We start from the raw sequence: 22,814 nt of genomic DNA, 5'->3' as shown, positions 1-22,814 counted from the left end.
CCTAATCTCGGTCCTAAAAGGCTTCCCCTTTATCCTCAGACTATGACCCCTCGTTCTGGACTTCCCCAACATCGGGAACAATCTCCCTGCATCTAGCCTGTCCAATCCCTTTAGGATTTTATACCTTTCAATAAGATCCCCCCTCAATCTTCTAAATTCCAGCAAGTATAAGCCTAGTCGATCCATATGAAAGTCCTGCCATCCCAGGAATCAATCTGGTGAACCTTCTTTGTACTCCCTCTATGGCAAGGATGTCTTTCCTCAGATTAGGGGACCAAAACTGCACACAATACTCCAGGTGTGATCTCACTAAGGCCTTGTACAACTGCAGTAGTACCTCCCTGCTCCTGTAGTCGAATCCTCTTGCTACAAATGCCAGCATACCATTCGCCTTTTTCACCGCCTGCTGTACTCTCTTTTCCCTCTCTGTCACTCCCCTCTGTCTGTCTGTCTCTCTGTCTGTCTCTGTCTCTGTCTGTTTCTCTCTATTTTCACACTGCCTATCTCTCTGTTTCTATCCCTCTCTCTGTCTCTCTCTGTCTGTCTCTGTCTCTGTTTCTATCTCTCTCTCTGTCTCTCTCTGTTTCTATCCCTCTCTCTGTCTCTCTCTCTCTTTGTTTCTCTTCCGGTTTCCCTCTCTGTCACTCCCCCCACTCTCTGTTTCTCTCTCAGCCTCTCTCTGTCTCCCAGTTTCTCTCTGTTTATATCTGTCTCTTTCTCTCTCTCTCCATCTGTCTCTCAGTCTCTCTCACTCTCTGTCTCGTCCACCAGCCTCTCTCTGTCTCTCTGTCTACCTCCCTGCCCTTCTCTCACACGTTGCCTCCCCTGCCTCTCTCACCCTCTCCGTGTCTCTGCCCCAGGTGATCTGCAAGGTGTCCCTGGCCCAGGTCTCTGATGTGGACAAGGCAGTGGCGGCAGCCAGAGAAGCCTTCGAGACTGGCGAGTGGGGGAAGATGAACCCCAGGGACCGGGGCAGACTCATCTACAGGTAAATAGATGACTGAAGTGACAGGTTGCTGCAGAGGTCACGGGAGCCTCTGCTCCGATGTTTTATGGCTAAGGAACTGGGTATCAGGAACTGCCCTGAGTTGAAGCTGGTGCTGACCGCAGGGACTTTGCCAAAAAAACTGCCAGAGGTGGTGAATCTGTGGAATTTATTGCCATAGGACCAGAGGGCACAGCCTCAGAATAAAGGAACGTCCATTTAGAAGAGATGAGGAGGGTGGTGAGCCCATGGAATTCATTACCACAGACGGTTGTGGAGGAAAAGTCATTGGGTATGTTTAAAACAGAGGTTGATAGGTTTTTGATTAGTCAGGGAGTCAAAAGTTATGGGGAGAAGGCAGGAGAATGGGGTTGAGAGGGATAATAAATCAGCCATGATGGAACAGTAGAGCAGACTCGATGGGCTGAATGGCCTAATTCTGCTCCTATGTCTTATGGTTTGAATCTCCCCCAGACTGGCGGATTTGATGGAGGAACACCAGGAGGAACTGGCGACGATTGAAGCCATCGACTCAGGCGCCGTCTACACCCTGGCACTGAAAACGCACGTGGGCATGTCCATCCAGACTTTCCGCTACTTCGCCGGATGGTGTGACAAGATCCAGGTGTGTGGGGCTCTAGCCTGCAGCCGCTGAACCACCCACAGTGAAACCGGCACTGACTCCAGCACACAGTGGCACACTGGCTCGCAGTTAATCACTGGCACAGCTCTGTGCGCTGGCACACTGGCTCACAGTTGCACACTGGCACAGTTCTGTACACTGGCACACTGGCTCACAGTGGCACACTGGCAAGGGTACATAAGCACACACATATACAATCGGCATTGCCCATACACTGGCACACACATGTACGATAGGGCACATCAGGTTACCATTGCCCACACTCTGGCACAGAACTGTACATTGATGCACCATAAACAGCAGAACATACTTTTACATCTGTACATCAGTCCGGCAGAACTCCTGCAGTCTGTCACACACCAGCACATGGCTGTACACACTCACATGCGTGTACATAGCTCTGCACTCACACACATTTGCACACAGCTTTACACGATCACACGGGTGTGTACACAGCTGTACACACACTCTCATGTGTGCAGAGCTTTACACAATCACACACATGCACAGCTTTACACAATCAATTGCACATGTACACAGCTTTTCACAATCACGTGTGTACACAACTTTGCACAATCACACGTGTACATAGCTGTACACACTCGCACATGTACACAATCACACAATGTACAGAGCTGTATACAGTCACGTTCATGTGTACACAGCCTTACACAATCACGTGTGTGTACACAGCCATACACAGACACTTGTGTGTACGCAGCTGTACACACTCACACACTTGTGTATGCGCTGTATACAAGCATGCATGTGTGTACATAGCTGTATACCACCGCTTGCCTGTGCCTTCAGCAGGCAGGTTACATTCTGACACAGGCCTGCATGCCCGCAGATCGCACATACCTGCACACAACTGTACATTACCATGTGTATATGTGTATCCTACACACCTGGTCAATCTGTCCCCCAACACCTACACATACACACGTTGGCACAATTGCGTCAGGTGTGTACACATGTCGGTTTGCCCGTGAGTACCCATCTAATCGGTGTGCCCGTGAGTACCCATCTACCTGCAGACCCGACTCGTTTGAGGTCCCCAGTCATCACCCAGGGCACCAGACCCACCCCTGCCCCTGAACACTGTGTGACACTGTCTCTACTACCCCCGCAGGGATCCACCATCCCGATCAACCAGGCTCGGCCGAATCGCAACCTAACCTTCACCAGGAGGGAGCCCATCGGGTAAGAACACCAACAGTGCAGTACAGCACAGGACATTCAGCCCACACTGTCGTGCCAGCCTTTTAACCTATTCCAAGATCAATCTGGCCCTTCCTTCCTCCATTATTCTATTATCCATGTGCCTATGTAAGAGATTCTTAAATGTCCCTAATGTATCTGCCTGTACTACTCCAACACCACCACCCCCTACCGGTAGGGCATTCCACACACTCACTACTGACTCAATAAAAAGCCTCTTCCCTCTCACCCCTCCCCCTTCTCTCCCTCCCCTTCTCTCCCTCCCCTTCTCTCCCTCCCCCTTCTCTCCCTCCCCCTTCTCTCCCTCCCCCTTCTCTCCCTCCCCTTCTCTCCCTCCCTCTTCTCCCCTCCCCCTTCTCCCCTCCCCCTTCTCCCCTCCCCCTTCTCTCCCTCCCCCTCTCTCCCTCCCCCTCTCTCCCTCCCCCTCTCCCCCCCCCCTCCCCCTCCCCCTTCTCTCCCTCCCTTCTCTCCCTCCCCCTTCTCTCCCTCCCCCTTCTCTCCCTCCCCTTCTCTCCCTCCCCCTCTCTCCCTCCCCCTCTCTCCCTCCCCTCTCCCCCTCCACTTCTCTCCCTCCCCCTTCTCTCCCTCCCCCTTCTCTCCCTCCCCCTTCTCTCCCTCCCCTTCTCTCCCTCCCCCTTCTCCCCTCCCCCTTCTCCCCTCCCCCTTCTCTCCCTCCCCCTCTCCCCCTCCCCTTCTCCCCCTCCCCTTCTCCCCCTCCCCCTTCTCCCCCTCCCCCTTCTCTCCCTCCCCCTTCTCTCCCTCCCCTTCTCTCCCTCCCCCTTCTCTCCCTCCCCCTTCTCTCCCTCCCCCTTCTCTCCCTCCCCTTCTCTCCCTCCCCCTCTCTCCCTCCCCCTCTCTCCCTCCCCCTTCTCTCCCTCCCCTTCTCTCCCTCCCCTTCTCCCCTCCCCCTTCTCCCCTCCCCCTTCTCCCCTCCCCCTTCTCCCCTCCCCCTCTCTCCCTCCCCCTCTCCCTCCCTCTCCCCTCTCTCCCTCCCCCTCCCCTTCTCCCCTCCCCTTCTCTCCCTCCCCCTTCTCTCCCTCCCCTTCTCTCCCTCCCCCTTCTCTCCCTCCCCCTTCTCTCCCTCCCCCTTCTCCCCTCCCCCTTCTCTCCCTCCCCTTCTCTCCCTCCCCTTCTCTCCCTCCCCTTCTCTCCCTCCCCTTCTCTCCCTCCCCCTTCTCCCCTCCCCCTTCTCCCCTCCCCCTTCTCTCCCTCCCCTTCTCTCCCTCCCCTTCTCTCCCTCCCCTTCTCTCCCTCCCCCTTCTCTCCCTCCCCCTTCTCCCCTCCCCCTTCTCCCCTCCCCCTTCTCTCCCTCCCCCTCTCTCCCTCCCCCTCTCTCCCTCCCCCTCTCTCCCTCCCCCTTCTCTCCCTCCCCCTCTCTCTCCCTCCCCTTCTCTCCCTCCCCTTCTCTCCCTCCCCCTTCTCTCCCTCCCCTTCTCTCCCTCCCCCTTCTCTCCCTCCCCCTTCTCTCCCTCCCCCTTCTCTCCCTCCCCCTTCTCTCCCTCCCCTTCTCTCCCTCCCCTTCTCTCCCTCCCCCTTCTCTCCCTCCCCCTTCTCTCCCTCCCCCTTCTCTCCCTCCCCCTTCTCTCCCTCCCCCTTCTCTCCCTCCCCCTTCTCTCCCTCCCCCTTCTCTCCCTCCCCCTTCTCCCCTCCCCTTCTCTCCCTCCCCCTTCTCTCCCCCTCTCTCCCTCCCCCTCTCTCCCTCCCCCTCTCTCCCTCCCCTCTCTCCCTCCCCCTCTCTCCCTCCCCCTTCTCTCCCTCCCCTTCTCTCCCTCCCCCTTCTCTCCCTCCCCCTTCTCCCCTCCCCCTTCTCTCCCTCCCCTTCTCTCCCTCCCCCTTCTCTCCCTCCCCCTTCTCTCCCTCCCCCTTCTCTCCCTCCCCCTCTCTCCCTCCCCCTCTCCCCCTCCCCCTCTCCCCCTCCCCCTTCTCTCCCTCCCCCTTCTCTCCCTCCCCTTCTCTCCCTCCCCTTCTCTCCCTCCCCTTCTCTCCCTCCCCTTCTCTCCCTCCCCCTTCTCCCCCTCCCCCTTCTCCCCCTCCCCTTCTCCCCCTCCCCTTCTCTCCCCCTCCCCTTCTCTCCCTCCCCCTTCTCTCCCTCCCCCTTCTCTCCCTCCCCCTTCTCTCCCTCCCCTTCTCTCCCTCCCCTTCTCTCCCTCCCCCTTCTCTCCCTCCCCCTTCTCTCCCTCCCCCTTCTCCCCTCCCCTTCTCCCCTCCCCCTTCTCCCCTCCCCCTCTCTCCCTCCCCCTTCTCTCCCTCCCCCTTCTCTCCCTCCCCCTTCTCCCCTCCCCCTTCTCCCCTCCCCCTTCTCCCCTCCCCCTTCTCTCCCTCCCCCTCCTCCCTCCCCCTCTCTCCCTCCCCCTCTCTCCCTCCCCCTCTCTCCCTCCCCCTTCTCTCCCTCCCCCTTCTCTCCCTCCCCCTTCTCCCCTCCCCCTTCTCTCCCTCCCCTTCTCTCCCTCCCCTTCTCTCCCTCCCCTTCTCTCCCTCCCCCTTCTCTCCCTCCCCCTTCTCTCCCTCCCCCTTCTCTCCCTCCCCTTCTCTCCCTCCCCTTCTCTCCCTCCCCTTCTCTCCCTCCCCCTTCTCCCCTCCCCCTTCTCCCCTCCCCTTCTCTCCCTCCCCCTCTCCCTCCCCCTCTCTCCCTCCCCCTTCTCTCCCTCCCCCTTCTCTCCCTCCCCCTTCTCTCCCTCCCCCTTCTCTCCCTCCCCCTTCTCTCCCTCCCCTTCTCCCCTCCCCTTCTCCCCTCCCCCTTCTCCCCTCCCCCTTCTCTCCCTCCCCCTCTCTCCCTCCCCTCTCTCCCTCCCCTTCTCTCCCTCCCCTTCTCTCCCTCCCCCTCTCTCCCTCCCCCTCTCTCCCTCCCCCTCTCTCCCTCCCCCTCTCTCCCTCCCCTTCTCTCCCTCCCCCTCTCTCCCTCCCCCTCTCTCCCTCCCCCTCCCCTTCTCCCCTCCCCTTCTCCCCTCCCCTTCTCCCCTCCCCTTCTCTCCCTCCCCCTTCTCTCCCTCCCCCTTCTCTCCCTCCCCTTCTCTCCCTCCCCTTCTCTCCCTCCCCCTTCTCTCCCTCCCCCTTCTCTCCCTCCCCCTTCTCTCCCTCCCCCTTCTCTCCCTCCCCTTCTCTCCCTCCCCTTCTCTCCCTCCCCTTCTCTCCCTCCCCTTCTCTCCCTCCCCCTTCTCCCCTCCCCCTTCTCCCCTCCCCCTTCTCTCCCTCCCCCTTCTCTCCCTCCCCTTCTCTCCCTCCCCTTCTCTCCCTCCCCTTCTCTCCTCCCCTCCTCCCTCCTTCTCTCCCTCCCCCTTCTCCCCTCCCCCTTCTCCCCTCCCCCTTCTCTCCCTCCCCCTCTCTCCCTCCCCCTCTCTCCCTCCCCCTCTCTCCCTCCCCCTTCTCTCCCTCCCCTTCTCTCCCTCCCCTTCTCTCCCTCCCCTTCTCTCCCTCCCCTTCTCTCCCTCCCCCTTCTCTCCCTCCCCCTTCTCTCCCTCCCCCTTCTCTCCCTCCCCTTCTCTCCCTCCCCTTCTCTCCCTCCCCCTTCTCTCCCTCCCCCTTCTCTCCCTCCCCCTTCTCTCCCTCCCCCTTCTCTCCCTCCCCCTTCTCTCCCTCTCCCTTCTCTCCCTCCCCTTCTCTCCCTCCCCCTTCTCTCCCTCCCCCTTCTCTCCCTCCCCCTTCTCTCCCTCCCCTTCTCTCCCTCCCCTTCTCTCCCTCCCCCTTCTCCCCTCCCCTTCTCTCCCTCCCCCTTCTCTCCCCCTCTCTCCCTCCCCCTCTCTCCCTCCCCCTCTCTCCCTCCCCTCTCTCCCTCCCCTTCTCTCCCTCCCCCTCTCTCCCTCCCCCTTCTCTCCCTCCCCCTTCTCTCCCTCCCCCTTCTCTCCCTCCCCCTTCTCCCCTCCCCCTTCTCTCCCTCCCCTTCTCTCCCTCCCCCTTCTCTCCCTCCCCCTTCTCTCCCTCCCCCTTCTCTCCCTCCCCCTCTCTCCCTCCCCCTCTCCCCTCCCCTCTCCCCCTCCCCCTCTCCCCCTCCCCCTTCTCTCCCTCCCCTTCTCTCCCTCCCCTTCTCTCCCTCCCCTTCTCTCCCTCCCCTTCTCTCCCTCCCCCTTCTCCCCCTCCCCCTTCTCCCCCTCCCCCTTCTCCCCCTCCCCTTCTCTCCCCCTCCCCTTCTCTCCCTCCCCCTTCTCTCCCTCCCCCTTCTCTCCCTCCCCCTTCTCTCCCTCCCCTTCTCTCCCTCCCCTTCTCTCCCTCCCCCTTCTCTCCCTCCCCCTTCTCTCCCTCCCCCTTCTCCCCTCCCCTTCTCCCCTCCCCCTTCTCCCCTCCCCCTCTCTCCCTCCCCTTCTCTCCCTCCCCCTTCTCTCCCTCCCCCTTCTCTCCCTCCCCCTTCTCCCCTCCCCCTTCTCCCCTCCCCCTTCTCTCCCTCCCCCTCTCTCCCTCCCCCTCTCTCCCTCCCCCTCTCTCCCTCCCCCTCTCTCCCTCCCCTCTCTCCCTCCCCCTTCTCTCCCTCCCCCTTCTCTCCCTCCCCCTTCTCCCCTCCCCCTTCTCTCCCTCCCCTTCTCTCCCTCCCCTTCTCTCCCTCCCCTTCTCTCCCTCCCCTTCTCTCCCTCCCCCTTCTCTCCCTCCCCCTTCTCTCCCTCCCCCTTCTCTCCCTCCCCTTCTCTCCCTCCCCTTCTCTCCCTCCCCTTCTCTCCCTCCCCCTTCTCCCCTCCCCCTTCTCCCCTCCCCTTCTCTCCCTCCCCCTCTCCCTCCCCCTCTCTCCCTCCCCCTTCTCTCCCTCCCCCTTCTCTCCCTCCCCCTTCTCTCCCTCCCCCTTCTCTCCCTCCCCTTCTCTCCCTCCCCTTCTCCCCTCCCCTTCTCCCCTCCCCCTTCTCCCCTCCCCCTCTCTCCCTCCCCCTCTCTCCCTCCCCTCTCTCCCTCCCCTTCTCTCCCTCCCCTTCTCCCCCTCCCCTTCTCCCCCTCCCCTTCTCTCCCCCTCCCCTTCTCTCTCCCTCCCCCTTCTCTCCCTCCCCCTTCTCTCCCTCCCCCTTCTCTCCCTCCCCCTTCTCCCCTCCCCTTCTCCCCTCCCCCTTCTCCCCTCCCCCTTCTCTCCCTCCCCCTCTCTCCCTCCCCTCTCTCCCTCCCCTTCTCTCCCTCCCCTTCTCTCCCTCCCCCTCTCTCCCTCCCCCTCTCTCCCTCCCCTTCTCTCCCTCCCCTTCTCTCCCTCCCCCTCTCTCCCTCCCCCTCTCTCCCTCCCCCTCCCCTTCTCCCCTCCCCTTCTCCCCTCCCCTTCTCCCCTCCCCTTCTCCCCTCCCCCTCTCTCCCTCCCCCTTCTCTCCCTCCCCCTTCTCTCCCTCCCCTTCTCTCCCTCCCCCTTCTCTCCCCTCCCCCTTCTCTCCCTCCCCCTCTCTCCCTCCCCCTCTCTCCCTCCCCCTCTCTCCCTCCCCCTCCCCTTCTCCCCTCCCCTTCTCCCCTCCCCTTCTCCCCTCCCCTTCTCTCCCTCCCCTTCTCTCCCTCCCCCTTCTCTCCCTCCCCTTCTCTCCCTCCCCTTCTCTCCCTCCCCTCTCTCCCTCCCCCTTCTCTCCCTCCCCCTTCTCCTCCCTCCCCCTTCTCTCCCTCCCCCTTCTCTCCCTCCCCTTCTCTCCCTCCCCCTCTCTCCCCTCCCCCTTCTCTCCCTCCCCCTTCTCTCCCTCCCCCTTCTCTCCCTCCCCCTTCTCTCCCTCCCCTTCTCTCCCTCCCCCTCTCCCCTCCCCCTTCTCCCCTCCCCCTTCTCTCCCTCCCCCTCTCTCCCTCCCCCTCTCTCCCTCCCCCTCTCCCCTCCCCCTCTCCCCCTCCCCCTTCTCTCCCTCCCCTTCTCTCCCTCCCCTTCTCTCCCTCCCCTTCTCTCCCTCCCCTTCTCTCCCTCCCCCTTCTCTCCCTCCCCTTCTCTCCCTCCCCCTTCTCTCCCCTCCCCCTTCTCTCCCTCCCCCTCTCTCCCTCCCCCTCTCTCCCTCCCCCTCTCTCCCTCCCCCTCTCCCCCTCCCCCTTCTCTCCCTCCCCCTTCTCTCCCTCCCCTTCTCTCCCTCCCCTTCTTTCCCTCCCCTTCTCTCCCTCCCCTTCTCTCCCTCCCCTTCTCTCCCTCCCCCTTCTCTCCCTCCCCCTTCTCTCCCTCCCCTTCTCTCCCTCTCCCTTCTCTCCCTCCCCCTTCTCTCCCTCCCCCTTCTCTCCCTCCCCCTTCTCTCCCTCCCCCTTCTCCCCTCCCCTTCTCTCCCTCCCCCTTCTCTCCCCCCTCTCCCTCCCCCTCTCTCCCTCCCCCTCTCTCCCTCCCCCTCTCTCCCTTCCCCTCTCTCCCTCCCCTTCTCTCCCTCCCCCTCTCTCCCTCCCCCTCTCCCCCTCCCCCTCTCCCCCTCCCCCTTCTCTCCCTCCCCCTTCTCCCCTCCCCCTTCTCTCCCTCCCCTTCTCTCCCTCCCCTTCTCTCCCTCCCCCTTCTCTCCCTCCCCCTTCTCTCCCTCCCCCTTCTCTCCCTCCCCTTCTCTCCCTCCCCTTCTCTCCCTCCCCTTCTCTCCCTCCCCTTCTCTCCCTCCCCCTTCTCCCCTCCCCCTTCTCCCCTCCCCCTTCTCTCCCTCCCCCTCTCCCTCCCCCTCTCTCCCTCCCCCTCTCCCCCTCCCCTTCTCCCCCTCCCCTTCTCCCCCTCCCCTTCTCCCCCTCCCCTTCTCTCCCCCTCCCCTTCTCTCTCCCTCCCCCTTCTCTCCCTCCCCCTTCTCTCCCTCCCCCTTCTCTCCCTCCCCCTTCTCCCCTCCCCTTCTCCCCTCCCCCTTCTCCCCTCCCCCTTCTCTCCCTCCCCCTCTCTCCCTCCCCTCTCTCCCTCCCCTTCTCTCCCTCCCCTTCTCTCCCTCCCCCTCTCTCCCTCCCCCTCTCTCCCTCCCCTTCTCTCCCTCCCCTTCTCTCCCTCCCCCTCTCTCCCTCCCCCTCTCTCCCTCCCCCTCCCCTTCTCCCCTCCCCTTCTCCCCTCCCCTTCTCCCCTCCCCTTCTCTCCCTCCCCCTTCTCTCCCTCCCCCTTCTCTCCCTCCCCTTCTCTCCCTCCCCCTTCTCTCCCTCCCCCTTCTCTCCCTCCCCCTTCTCTCCCTCCCCCTTCTCTCCCTCCCCCTTCTCCCCTCCCCCTTCTCTCCCTCCCCTTCTCTCCCTCCCCTTCTCTCCCTCCCCCTTCTCTCCCTCCCCTTCTCTCCCTCCCCCTTCTCCCCTCCCCCTTCTCCCCTCCCCCTTCTCTCCCTCCCCCTCTCTCCCTCCCCCTCTCTCCCTCCCCCTCTCTCCCTCCCCCTCTCCCCCTCCCCCTTCTCCCCCTCCCCCTTCTCTCCCTCCCCTTCTCTCCCTCCCCCTCTCTCCCTCCCCTCTCTCTCCCTCCCCCTTCTCTCCCTCCCCCTTCTCTCCCTCCCCTTCTCTCCCTCCCCCTTCTCTCCCCTCCCCCTTCTCTCCCTCCCCCTCTCTCCCTCCCCCTCTCTCCCTCCCCCTCTCTCCCTCCCCCTCTCTCCCTCCCCTCTCCCCCTCCCCCTTCTCTCCCTCCCCTTCTCTCCCCTCCCCTTCTCTCCCTCCCCTTCTCTCCCTCCCCTTCTCTCCCTCCCCCTTCTCTCCCTCCCCCTTCTCTCCCTCTCCCTTCTCTCCCTCCCCCTTCTCTCCCTCCCCCTTCTCTCCCTCCCCCTTCTCTCTCCCTCCCCCTTCTCTCCCTCCCCCTTCTCTCCCTCCCCCTTCTCTCCCTCCCCCTTCTCTCCCTCCCCCTTCTCCCCTCCCCTTCTCTCCCTCCCCCTTCTCTCCCCCCCTCTCCCTCCCCCTCTCTCCCTCCCCCTCTCTCCCTCCCCCTCTCTCCCTTCCCCTCTCTCCCTCCCCTTCTCTCCCTCCCCCTCTCTCCCTCCCCCTCTCCCCCTCCCCCTTCTCTCCCTCCCCCTTCTCCCCTCCCCCTTCTCTCCCTCCCCTTCTCTCCCTCCCCTTCTCTCCCTCCCCCTTCTCTCCCTCCCCCTTCTCTCCCTCCCCCTTCTCCCCTCCCCCTCCCCTTCTCTCCCTCCCCTTCTCTCCCTCCCCTTCTCTCCCTCCCCCTTCTCCCCTCCCCCTTCTCTCCCTCCCCCTCTCCCTCCCCCTCTCTCCCTCCCCCTCTCCCCCTCCCCTTCTCCCCCTCCCCTTCTCCCCCTCCCCTTCTCTCCCTCCCCCTTCTCTCCCTCCCCCTTCTCTCCCTCCCCTTCTCTCCCTCCCCCTTCTCTCCCTCCCCCTTCTCTCCCTCCCCCTTCTCCCCTCCCCTTCTCCCCTCCCCCTTCTCCCCTCCCCCTTCTCTCCCTCCCCCTCTCTCCCTCCCCTCTCTCCCTCCCCCTCTCTCCCTCCCCCTCCCCTTCTCCCCTCCCCTTCTCCCCTCCCCTTCTCCCCTCCCCTTCTCTCCCTCCCCCTTCTCTCCCCCTCTCTCCCTCCCCCTCTCTCCCTCCCCCTCTCTCCCTTCCCCTCTCTCCCTCCCCTTCTCTCCCTCCCCCTCTCTCCCTCCCCTTCTCTCCCTCCCCCTTCTCTCCCTCCCCTTCTCTCCCTCCCCCTTCTCCCCTCCCCTTCTCTCCCTCCCCCTCTCCCTCCCCCTCTCCCCCTCCCCCTCTCCCCCTCCCCTTCTCCCCCTCCCCTTCTCCCCCTCCCCTTCTCTCCCTCCCCCTTCTCTCCCTCCCCCTTCTCTCCCTCCCCCTTCTCCCCTCCCCCTTCTCCCCTCCCCCTTCTCCCCTCCCCTTCTCTCCCTCCCCCTCTCTCCCTCCCCTTCTCTCCCTCCCCTTCTCTCCCTCCCCCTCTCTCCCTCCCCCTCTCTCCCTCCCCCTCTCTCCCTCCCCCTCTCTCCCTCCCCCTCTCTCCCTCCCCCTCCCCTTCTCCCCTCCCCTTCTCCCCTCCCCTTCTCCCCTCCCCTTCTCTCCCTCCCCCTTCTCTCCCTCCCCCTTCTCTCCCTCCCCCTTCTCTCCCTCCCCTTCTCTCCCTCCCCCTTCTCTCCCTCCCCCTTCTCTCCCTCCCCTTCTCTCCCTCCCCCTTCTCCCCTCCCCCTTCTCTCCCTCCCCTTCTCTCCCTCCCCTTCTCTCCCTCCCCTTCTCTCCCTCCCCCTTCTCTCCCTCCCCCTTCTCTCCCTCCCCTTCTCTCCCTCCCCTTCACTCCCTCCCCCTTCTCCCCTCCCCCTTCTCCCCTCCCCCTTCTCTCCCTCCCCCTCTCTCCCTCCCCCTCTCTCCCTCCCCCTCTCTCCCTCCCCCTCTCCCCCTCCCCCTTCTCTCCCTCCCCCTTCTCTCCCTCCCCTTCTCTCCCTCCCCTTCTCTCCCTCCCCTTCTCTCCCTCCCCCTTCTCTCCCTCCCCTTCTCTCCCTCCCCTTCTCTCCCTCCCCCTTCTCTCCCTCCCCCTTCTCTCCCTCCCCCTTCTCTCCCTCCCCTTCTCTCCCTCTCCCTTCTCTCCCTCCCCCTTCTCTCCCTCCCCCTTCTCTCCCTCCCCTTCTCTCCCTCCCCCTTCTCCCCTCCCCTTCTCTCCCTCCCCCTTCTCTCCCCCCCCTCTCCCTCCCCCTCTCTCCCTCCCCCTCTCTCCCTCCCCCTCTCTCCCTCCCCTCTCTCTCTCCCCCTCCCCTTCTCTCCCTCCCCTTCTCTCCCTCCCCTTCTCTCCCTCCCCCTTCTCTCCCTCCCCTTCTCTCCCTCCCCCTTCTCCCCTCCCCTATCCCTCCTCCCCCTCTCGCCCCCTCTCCTCACTCTCCCCGACCCCTTTCCCCTTTCTCCTTCCCCATCCCTCTTCCCCCTCTCCTTCCCCTCTCTCTGTTCTCCCTCCCACCTCGCCACAACCTCTTCTGTTCCAAGGAGAAGCTGCCCAGAATTTCCAGTCTCTCCGGGTAACTCTCATCCCTCGTTCCTGAGATCACTTCAGTAAACCTTTCCAAACCCTCTCAGTCTTTACGCCTGCCCTACAGCGCTGTGCCCAGGCCAGGTCACTTTTGAGGATGGGTGGAGGGACAGGTAGTGTTGAGGAAGCAGGGAGTCTGCAGAAGGGCTGAGACAGGTTGAGAGAACGTGCAGATGGAATCCAGTGTTGGGAAGTGTATGGTCATGCACTTTGGTAGAAGGAATGAAGTGTACTATTTTCTAAAGGGGGAGAAAACTGGAAAATTGGAGGTGCAAAGGGACTTGGGGGTCCTTGTGCAGGATTCCTGAAAGGTTAACTTGCAGGTTGATGTGGTGGTGAAGGAGGCAAATAGCATTGCTGAGGCTTTGTAAGACAATGGTCAGACGGCACGTGGAGCACTGTCAGCAGCTTCGGGGTTGGCGTTGGAGAGCATCCAGAGGACATCACAACAATGATCCCAGGAATGAAGGGGTTAACATGGCAGGAGCTTGTTATAGCTCTGGGCCTGTAATCACCAGAGTTTAGAAGAATGAGAGGAGAGTTCCTTGAAACCTATTGAATATTGGAAGGCCTAGACAGAGTGGACGTGGAGAGGATGTTTCCGATAGTGGCGGAGTTTAGGACCAGAAAGCACAGCCTCAGAACAGAGGGACATACCTTTAAAACTGAGATGGAGAGGAATTTTTTGACCAGAGGGTGGTGAATCTGTGGAATTCATTGCCACAGATGACTGTGGAGGCTGTCATTGGGTGTAGTTAAAGTGGAGGCTCATTGGTTTTTGATTAGTTAGGGCATCAATGTTTACGGGGAGAAGGCAGGAGAGTGGGGTTGAGAGGGATAATAAATCAGCCATGATGGAATAGCAGAGCAGACTCGATGGGCCGAATGGCCGATTCTGCTCCTGTTCTGTGCGGTCTTGGTTGTCCAGCTGTGGGCAAGACCATGATCACCGTGGGCTGATTTTGGATCCAGCGCTGACCTCTGCTTTCTCCCGGCATCCCTCTGCCTTTAGCGTCTGTGGAATTGTGATCCCGTGGAACTACCCGCTGATGATGTTGGCGTGGAAGACGGCAGCCTGTCTCGCTGCAGGTAACACCGTGGTCCTGAAGCCTGCACAGGTATGTAAGTCAGTAAATGGGGTTATCACTGTCACATGTAACGAGGTGCAGTGGGAAATTTGATGAACAAACCTGGAAGCCTGGTCCCGCAGCAGCAGGTTCAGGAACAGTTATTCCCTTCAATCTTTCAGACCCTGAAGCAGCCAGCGCAACGTAAATTGCTAGCTCACTGTAGGACCACTATCATCAAAATGGACCTCCTTTATTTTCCGTTCTGACTCATGTTTCCTTTCTTGTGATTGCTGCTTGTTTGATGCTCTGCGTCTGCAAAGCTGCTGCAAGTAAGTTTTCCATTGCAACTGTCCGCAGATGGACACGTGCATATAACAACAGAAACTGTTCCTTTCCAGCTGTGACCTGACTTACTGAGTTCCTCCAGCAGTTTGCTCCTGTTAACTTTTGGATTTTTTGTTCATGCAGATCAGATCTTTGCACAGAGCACTGAGGTAGAACAAGGGAAAACACTGACAGAATAAAGAATAAAGTGTTTCAGTCACAGAGAGAGTGCAGTGCAGGCAGGCAATGAGGTGCAAGATCACAGTGAGATGGACTGTGATGTCCAGAGTCCATCTGATTGCACTGGGGATCCGTTTGCTCACCGTCACCGTGCACAAGCACAGTTCGACAACTCAGGACAGGAGCGGGAAACACAGTCTGACCCATTCACCCCCCACCCTCAGTCTGACACATTCACCCCCTCAGTCTGACCCATTAACCCCCTCAGTCTGACCCAGTCACCCCCCGCCCTCAGTCTGACACATTCACCCCCTCAGTCTGACCCAGTCACCCCCCTCAGTCTGACCCATTCACCCCCCGCCCTCAGTCTGACACATTCACCCCCTCAGTCTGACCCATTAACCCCCTCAGTCTGACCCAGTCACCCCCCGCCCTCAGTCTGACACATTCACCCCCTCAGTCTGACCCAGTCACCCCCCTCAGTCTGACCCAGTCACCCCCCGCCCTCAGTCTGACACATTCACCCCCTCAGTCTGACCCATTAACCCCCTCAGTCTGACCCAGTCACCCCCCGCCCTCAGTCTGACACATTCACCCCCTCAGTCTGACCCAGTCACCCCCCTCAGTCTGACCCATTCACCCCCCGCCCTCAGTCTGACACATTCACCCCCTCAGTCTGACCCATTAACCCCCTCAGTCTGACCCAGTCACCCCCCGCCCTCAGTCTGACACATTCACCCCCTCAGTCTGACCCAGTCACCCCCCTCAGTCTGACCCAGTCACCCCCCGCCCTCAGTCTGACACATTCACCCCCTCAGTCTGACCCATTAACCCCCTCAGTCTGACCCAGTCACCCCCCTCAGTCTGACCCATTCACCCCCCACCCTCAGTCTGACACATTCACCCCCTCAGTCTGACCCATTAACCCCCTCAGTCTGACCCAGTCACTCCCCTCAGTCTGACACATTCACCCCCTCAGTCTGACCCATTAATCCCCTCAGTCTGACCCAGTCACCCCCCTCAGTCTGACCCATTCACCCCCCGCCCTCAGTCTGACACATTCACCCCCTCAGTCTGACCCATTAACCCCCTCAGTCTGACCCAGTCACCCCCCGCCCTCAGTCTGACACATTCACCCCCTCAGTCTGACCCAGTCACCCCCCTCAGTCTGACCCAGTCACCCCCCGCCCTCAGTCTGACACATTCACCCCCTCAGTCTGACCCATTAACCCCCTCAGTCTGACCCAGTCACCCCCCTCAGTCTGACCCATTCACCCCCCACCCTCAGTCTGACACATTCACCCCCTCAGTCTGACCCATTAACCCCCTCAGTCTGACCCAGTCACTCCCCTCAGTCTGACACATTCACCCCCTCAGTCTGACCCATTAATCCCCTCAGTCTGACCCAGTCACCCCCCTCAGTCTGACCCATTCACCCCCCGCCCTCAGTCTGACACATTCACCCCCTCAGTCTGACCCATTAACCCCCTCAGTCTGACCCAGTCACCCCCCGCCCTCAGTCTGACACATTCACCCCCTCAGTCTGACCCAGTCACCCCCCTCAGTCTGACCCAGTCACCCCCCGCCCTCAGTCTGACACATTCACCCCCTCAGTCTGACCCATTAACCCCCTCAGTCTGACCCATTCACCCCCCACCCTCAGTCTGACACATTCACCCCCTCAGTCTGACCCATTAACCCCCTCAGTCTGACTCAGTCACTCCCCTCAGTCTGACCCATTCACCCCCCCGCCCTCAGTCTGACACATTCACCCCCTCAGTCTGACCCATTAATCCCCTCAGTCTGACCCAGTCACCCCCCTCAGTCTGACCCATTCACCCCCCACCCTCAGTCTGACACATTCACCCCCTCAGTCTGACCCATTAACCCCCTCAGTCTGACCCATTCACCCCCCTCAGTCTGACCCATTCACCCCCCACCCTCAGTCTGACACATTCACCCCCTCAGTCTGACCCATTCACCCCCCTCAGTCTGACACATTCACCCCCCGCCCTCAGTCTGACACATTCACCCCCTCAGTCTGACCCATTCACCCCCTCAGTCTGACCCAGTCACCCCCCGCCCTCAGTCTGACACATTCACCCCCTCAGTCTGACCCAGTCACCCCCCTCAGTCTGACCCATTCACCCCCCGCCCTCAGTCTGACACATTCACCCCCTCAGTCTGACCCAGTCACCCCCCTCAGTCTGACCCATTCACCCCCTCAGTCTGACCCAGTCACCCCCCTCAGTCTGACCCATTCACCCCCCGCCCTCAGTCTGACACATTCACCCCCTCAGTCTGACCCAGTCACCCCCCTCAGTCTCTGACCCATTCACCCCCTCAGTCTGACCCAGTCACCCCCCTCAGTCTGACCCATTCACCCCCCGCCCTCAGTCTGACCCAGTCACCCCCTCAGTCTGACACATTCACCCCCTCTCAGTCTGACCCATTCACCCCCCTCAGTCTGACCCATTCACCCCCCTCAGTCTGACACATTCACCCCCTCAGTTTGACCCATTCACCCCCCTCAGTCTGACCCATTCACCCCCTCTCTGTCTGACCCATTCACCCCCCTCAGTCCAACACATTCACCCCCCCAGTCTGACCCATTCACCCCCTCAGTCTGACCCATTCACCCCCTCTCTGTCTGACCCATTCACCCCACTCTGTCTGACCCATTCACCCCACTCTGTCTGACCCATTCACCCCCAGTCTGACCCATTCACCCCCTCAGTCTGACCCATTCACCCCCCATCAGTCTGACCCATTCACCCCCCATCAGTCTGACACATTCACCCCCTCAGTCTGACCCATTCACCCCCCCTCAGTCTGACCCATTTACCCTTCCTCAGTCTGATCCACTCACCCCCTCAGTCTGACCCATTCACCCCCCAGTCTGACCCATTCACCCCTCAGTCTGACCCATTCACCCCTCAGTCTGATCCATTCCCCCCCTCAGTCCGACCCATCACCCCCTCAGTCCGACCCATTCACCCCCCCTCAGTCCGACACATTCACCCCCCTCAGTCTGACCCATTCACCCCCCTCAGTCTGACCCATTTACCCTCCCTCAGTCTGATCCACTCACCCCCACAGTCTGACCCATTCACCCCCCCTCAGTCCGACACATTCACCCCCACAGTCTGACCCACTCCCTGTGATCACGGCCAATCTTCCACCTCAAAACCAGTACACGGCCTGGCTCCATATCCTTTCAGCCCTCGAACACCTAGAAAGCTACTGATCTCAGGGTTGAGTGAAATCCATAGAGTCACAGAGCACCACAGCCCAGAAACAGGCCCTTCCGCCCATCAGACAACCTGGCAGCGTGTCCCAAAGGTGAAAGATGAGCTTAATTTGTCACAAGTACTCAACATCCGAACACGAAGTGGAATGGCCAGCACAGTCTGAGCACGTGCCGGGGTCGTCCGGCAGTTGTCACACTGCCAGCGCCATCATAGAATGCACACAAGTTACTAACCCTAACCGAACGACTCCGGAATGGGGCGCAAACCCGAGCACCCGGAGGAAACCCACAGGGTCATGGGGAGAACATACAAACTCTTTACGGACAGCAGTGGGAATCGAACCTGGGACACGGGCACTGAAAAGCATGACCTAACCAGTCCATGATCGTGCTGCCCAAAACGTCTCCTCAGATGATGCTGTGGGCTGTCCTGAATCCGAACGAGTAAATCCCCAACACACGGAGAGGCAGACAGTTACAGATGCCCATGATATCCCGTCCATTCCCACAGGTGACTCCTTTGACGGCGCTGAAATTTGCAGAGCTGACAGTAAAGGCTGGATTCCCCAAGGGAGTTGTGAATATTTTACCTGGAGCTGGTAGGTACACAGTCCTTGTGGGAAAATTATACACCCTCCCTCGGTACCACCCTCCCACAGTGTGACCCTCCCTCGGTACCACCCTCCCACAGTGCGACCCTCCCTCGGTACCACCCTCCCACAGTGCGACCCCCCCTCGGTACCACCCCTCCCACAGTGTGATCACCCCACAGTACCACCCCTCCCACAGTGTGACCCCCCCCCCACAGTGTGACCCCCCCCACACAGTACCACCCCTCCCACAGTGTGACCCTCCCTCAGTACCACCCCCCCCTCAGAGTGACCCTCCCTCAGTACCACCCCCCCTCAGAGTGACCCTCCCTCGGTACGACCCCTCCCTCAGAGTGACCCCCCCTCGGTACCACCCTCCCACAGTGTGACCCCCCCTCGGTACCACCCCTCCCACAGTGTGACCCTCCCTCAGTATCTCCCCTCCCACAGTGTGACCCTCCCTCGGTACCACCCCTCCCACAGTGTGACCCTCCCTCAGTACCACCCCTCCCACAGTGTGACCCTCCCTCGGTACCACCACTGCCGCAGTGTGACCCTCCCTCGGTACCCCCCTCCCACAGTGTGACCCTCCCTCGGTACCACCCCTCCCACAGTGTGACTCTCCCTCGGTACCACCCCTCCCTCAGTGTGACCCTCCCTCGGTACCACCCCTCCCACAGTGTGACCCTCCCTCAGTACCACCCCTCCCACAGTGTGACCCTCCCTCGGTACCACCCCCCCACAGTGTGACCCTCCCTCGGTACCACCCCCCCCCACAGTGTGACCCTCCCTCGGTACCACCCCCCCACAGTGTGACCCTCCCTCGGTACCACCCCTCCCACAGTGTGACCCTCCCTCAGTATCACCCTCCCACAGTGTGACCCTCCCTCAGTACCACCCCCCCTCAGAGTGACCCTCCCTCAGTACCACCCCCCCTCAGAGTGACCCTCCCTCAGTACCACCCCTCCCTCAGAGTGACCCTCCCTCAGTGTCACCCCTCCCACAGTGTGACCCTCCCTCGGTACCACCCCTCCCACAGTGTGACCCTCCCTCAGTACCCCCCTCCCACAGTGTGACCCTCCCTTGGCACCACCATTCCCACAGTGTGACCCCCCCCCCACAGTACCACCCCTCCCACAGTGTGACCCTCCCTCGGTACCACCCCTCCCACAGTGTGACCCTCCCTCGGTACCACCACTCCCTCAGTGTGACCCTCCCTCAGTACCTCCCCTCCCACAGTGTGACCCTCCCTCGGTACCACCCCTCCCACAGTGTGACTCTCCCTCGGTACCACCCCTCCCACAGTGTGACCCTCCCTCAGTACCACCCCTCCCACAGTGTGACCCTCCCTCGGTACCACCCCTGCTGCAGTGTGACACTCCCTCGGTACCACCCTTCCCACAGTGTGACCCTCCCTCAGTACCACCCCTCCCACAGTGTGACCCTCCCTCGGTACCACCCCTGCCGCAGTGTGACCCTCCCTTGGTACCCCCCTCCCACAGTGTGACCCTCCCTCGGTACCACCCCTCCCTCAGTGTGACCCTCCCTCAGTACCACCCCTCCCACAGTGTGACCCTCCCTCGGTACCACCCCTCCCACAGTGTGACCCTCTCTCAGTACCACCCCTCCCACAGTGTGACCCTCCCTCAGTATCACCCCTCCCACAGTGTGACCATCCCTCAGTACCACCCCTCCCACAGTGTGACTCCCCCTCGGTACCACCCCTCCCACAGTGTGACCGTCCCTCGGTACCACCCCTCCCACAGTGTGACCCTCCCTCGGTACCACCCCTCCCACAGTGTGATCCTCCCACAGTGTGACCCTCCCTCAGTATCACCCCTCCCACAGTGTGACCCTCCCTCGGTACCCCCCCCCCACAGTGTGACCCTCCCTCAGTACCACCCCCCCCCACAGTGTGACCCTCCCTCATTACCACCCCTCCCCACAGTGTGACCCTCCCTCAGTTCCACCCCTCCCACAGTGTGACTCCCCCTCAGTATCACCCCTCCCACAGTGTGACCCTCCCTCAGTACCACCCCCCCCCACTGTGTGACACTCCCTCGGTACCACCCTCCCACAGTGTGACCCTCCCTCAGTACCACCCCCCCACAGTGTGACCCTCCCTCATTACCACCCCTCCCCACAGTGTGACCCTCCCTCAGTACCACCCCTCCCACAGTGTGACTCCCCCTCAGTATCACCCCTCCCACAGTGTGACCCTCCCTCGGTACCCCCCCCCCACAGTGTGACCCTCCCTCGGTACCACCCCCCCACAGTGTGACCCTCCCTCGGTACCACCCCCCCCACAGTGTGACCCTCCCTCGGTACCACCCCCCCACAGTGTGACTCCCCCTCAGTACCACCCCTCCCACAGTGTGACCCTCCCTCAGTACCACCCCCCCCCACAGTGTGACCCTCCCTCATTACCACCCCTCCCCACAGTGTGACCCTCCCTCAGTTCCACCCCTCCCACAGTGTGACTCCCCCTCAGTATCACCCCTCCCACAGTGTGACCCTCCCTCAGTACCACCCCCCCCCACAGTGTGACCCTCCCTCGGTACCACCCTCCCACAGTGTGACCCTCCCTCAGTACCACCCCCCCACAGTGTGACCCTCCCTCATTACCACCCCTCCCCACAGTGTGACCCTCCCTCAGTACCACCCCTCCCACAGTGTGACTCCCCCTCAGTATCACCCCTCCCACAGTGTGACCCTCCCTCGGTACCCCCCCCCACAGTGTGACCCTCCCTCGGTACCACCCCCCCACAGTGTGACCCTCCCTCGGTACCACCCCCCCCACAGTGTGACCCTCCCTCGGTACCCCCCCCCACAGTGTGACCCTTCCTCGGTACCACTCCTCCCACAGTGTGACCCTCCGTCAGTACCACCCTCCCACAGTGTGACCCTCCCTCAGTACCACCCCCCCTCAGAGTGACCCTCCCTCAGTACCACCCCTCCCACAGTGTGACCCTCCCTCAGTACCACCCCTCCCCACAGTGTGACCCTCCCTCAGTACCACCCCCCTCCCACAGTGTGACCCTCCCTTGGCACCACCCCTCCCACATTGTGACTCTCCCTCGGTACCACCCCACCCACAGTGTGACCCTCCCTCGGTACCACCCGCCCCCCACAGTGTGACCCTCCCTCAGTACCACCCCTCCCACAGTGTGACTCCCCCTCAGTACCAGCCCTCCCACAGTGTGACCCTCCCTCAGTACCACCCCTCCCACAGTGTGACCATCCCTCGGTACCAGCCTTCCTACAGTGTGACCCTCCCTCAGTACCACCCCTCCCACAGTGTGACCCTCCCTCGGTACCACCCCTCCCACAGTGTGACCCTCCCTCAGTGCCACTCCTCCCACAGTGTGACCCTCCCTCAGTACCGCATCTCCCACAGTGTGACTCTCCCTCGGTACCCTCCCCTCCCCTCCCACGGTGTGACCCTCCCTCGGTATCATCCCTCCCACGGTGTGACCCTCCATCAGTACTACCCTTCCCACGGTGGGTTTTGGGTGGGTGTGTGTGCGTGGGTCTGTAGGTTCATTGTGGGTGTGTGTGTGTGGGTGGGTGTGTGTGGGTGGGTGTGTAGGTGGGTGGATGTGAGGGTGTGTGTGGGTGGGTGGGTGTGTAGGTGAGTGTGTGGGTGTGTGGGTGGGTGGGTGTGTGGGTGTGTAGGTGTGTGTGGGTGGGTGTATAGGTGGGTGGGTGGGTGGGTGTGTAGATGGGTGTGTGTGTGTGGGTGGGTGTGTAGGTGGGTGGGTGTGGGTTTGTGGGTGTGTAGTTGAGTGTGTGGGTGTGTGGGTGGGTGGGTGTGTGTGGGTGGGTGTGTAGGTGGGTGTGTGGGTGTGTAAGTGGGTGTGTGTGGGTGAGTGTGTGGGTGGGTGTGTGGGTGTGTGGGTGGGTGTGTAGGTGGGTGTGGGTGGGTGGGTGGGTGTGTAGGTGAGTGTGTGGGTGGGTGTGTGTGGGTGGGTGTTTGTGTGGGTGGGTGTGTAGGTGGGTGGGTGTGTAGGTGGGTGGATGGGTGGGTGTGTGGGTGGGTGTGTGTGTAGGTGAGTGTGTGGGTGTATGGGTGTGTGTGTAGGTGGGTGTGTGGGTGTGTGGGTGGGTGTGTGTGGGTGGGTGTGTAGGTGGATGTGTAGGTGGGTGGATGTGTGGGTGTGTGGGTGTGTAGGTGGGTGTGTGTGGGTGGGTGTTTAGGTGGGTGTGTGTGTGTGGGTGGGTGTGTAGGTGGGTGTGTGTGGGTGGGTGGGTGTGTAGGTGAGTGTGTGTGTGTGTGTGTGGGTGGGTGTGTAGGTGAGTGGGTGGGTGGGTGTGTAGGTGAGTGGGTGGGTGGGTGTGTGTGGGTGGGTGTGTAGGTGAGTGTGTGGGTGTGTGGGTGGGTGGGTGTGTAGGTGGGTGTGTGTGTGTGTGGGTGGGTGTGTAGGTGGGTGTGTGTGGGTGGGTTGGTGTGTAGGTGAGTGTGTGGGTGTGTGGGTGGGTGGGTGTGTAGGTGAGTGGGTGGGTGGGTGTGTAGGTGAGTGGGTGGGTGGGTGTGTGGGTGGGTGTGTGTGTGTGGGTGGGTGTGTAGGTGGGTGTGTGTGGGTGGGTGGGTGTGTGTGTGTGGGTGGGTGTGTAGGTGAGTGGGTGGGTGGGTGTGTGTGGGTGGGTGTGTAGGTGAGTGTGTGGGTGTGTGTGTGGGTGGGTGTGTAGGTGGGTATGTGTGTGTGGGTGGGTGTGTAGGTGGGTGTGTGTGGGTGGGTGGGTGTGTAGGTGAGTGTGTGGG

At 61.8% G+C, this 22,814-nt stretch overlaps 1 protein-coding gene across 1 annotated transcript in view; it reads left to right on the top strand.

Annotated features, from left to right (window-relative positions):
* Positions 1-22,814, top strand: part of aldh1l1 (aldehyde dehydrogenase 1 family, member L1) — a 71,265-nt gene that overhangs the window by 33,556 nt on the left and 14,895 nt on the right. The window contains exons 12-16 of the mRNA XM_063068276.1: positions 861-988; positions 1,460-1,610; positions 2,761-2,831; positions 13,651-13,756; positions 17,974-18,061. Of these exons, the coding sequence (XP_062924346.1) occupies positions 861-988; positions 1,460-1,610; positions 2,761-2,831; positions 13,651-13,756; positions 17,974-18,061 (544 nt within the window). The remainder of the gene's footprint in view (positions 1-860; positions 989-1,459; positions 1,611-2,760; positions 2,832-13,650; positions 13,757-17,973; positions 18,062-22,814) is intronic.

The sequence above is a fragment of the Mobula hypostoma genome, chromosome 15 (genome assembly GCF_963921235.1).
Source record: "Mobula hypostoma chromosome 15, sMobHyp1.1, whole genome shotgun sequence".
Lineage (NCBI taxonomy): Eukaryota > Metazoa > Chordata > Chondrichthyes > Myliobatiformes > Myliobatidae > Mobula > Mobula hypostoma.
The sequence above is the reverse complement of the archived record's forward strand: the minus strand, read 5'-3'. Positions and strand labels throughout refer to the sequence as shown.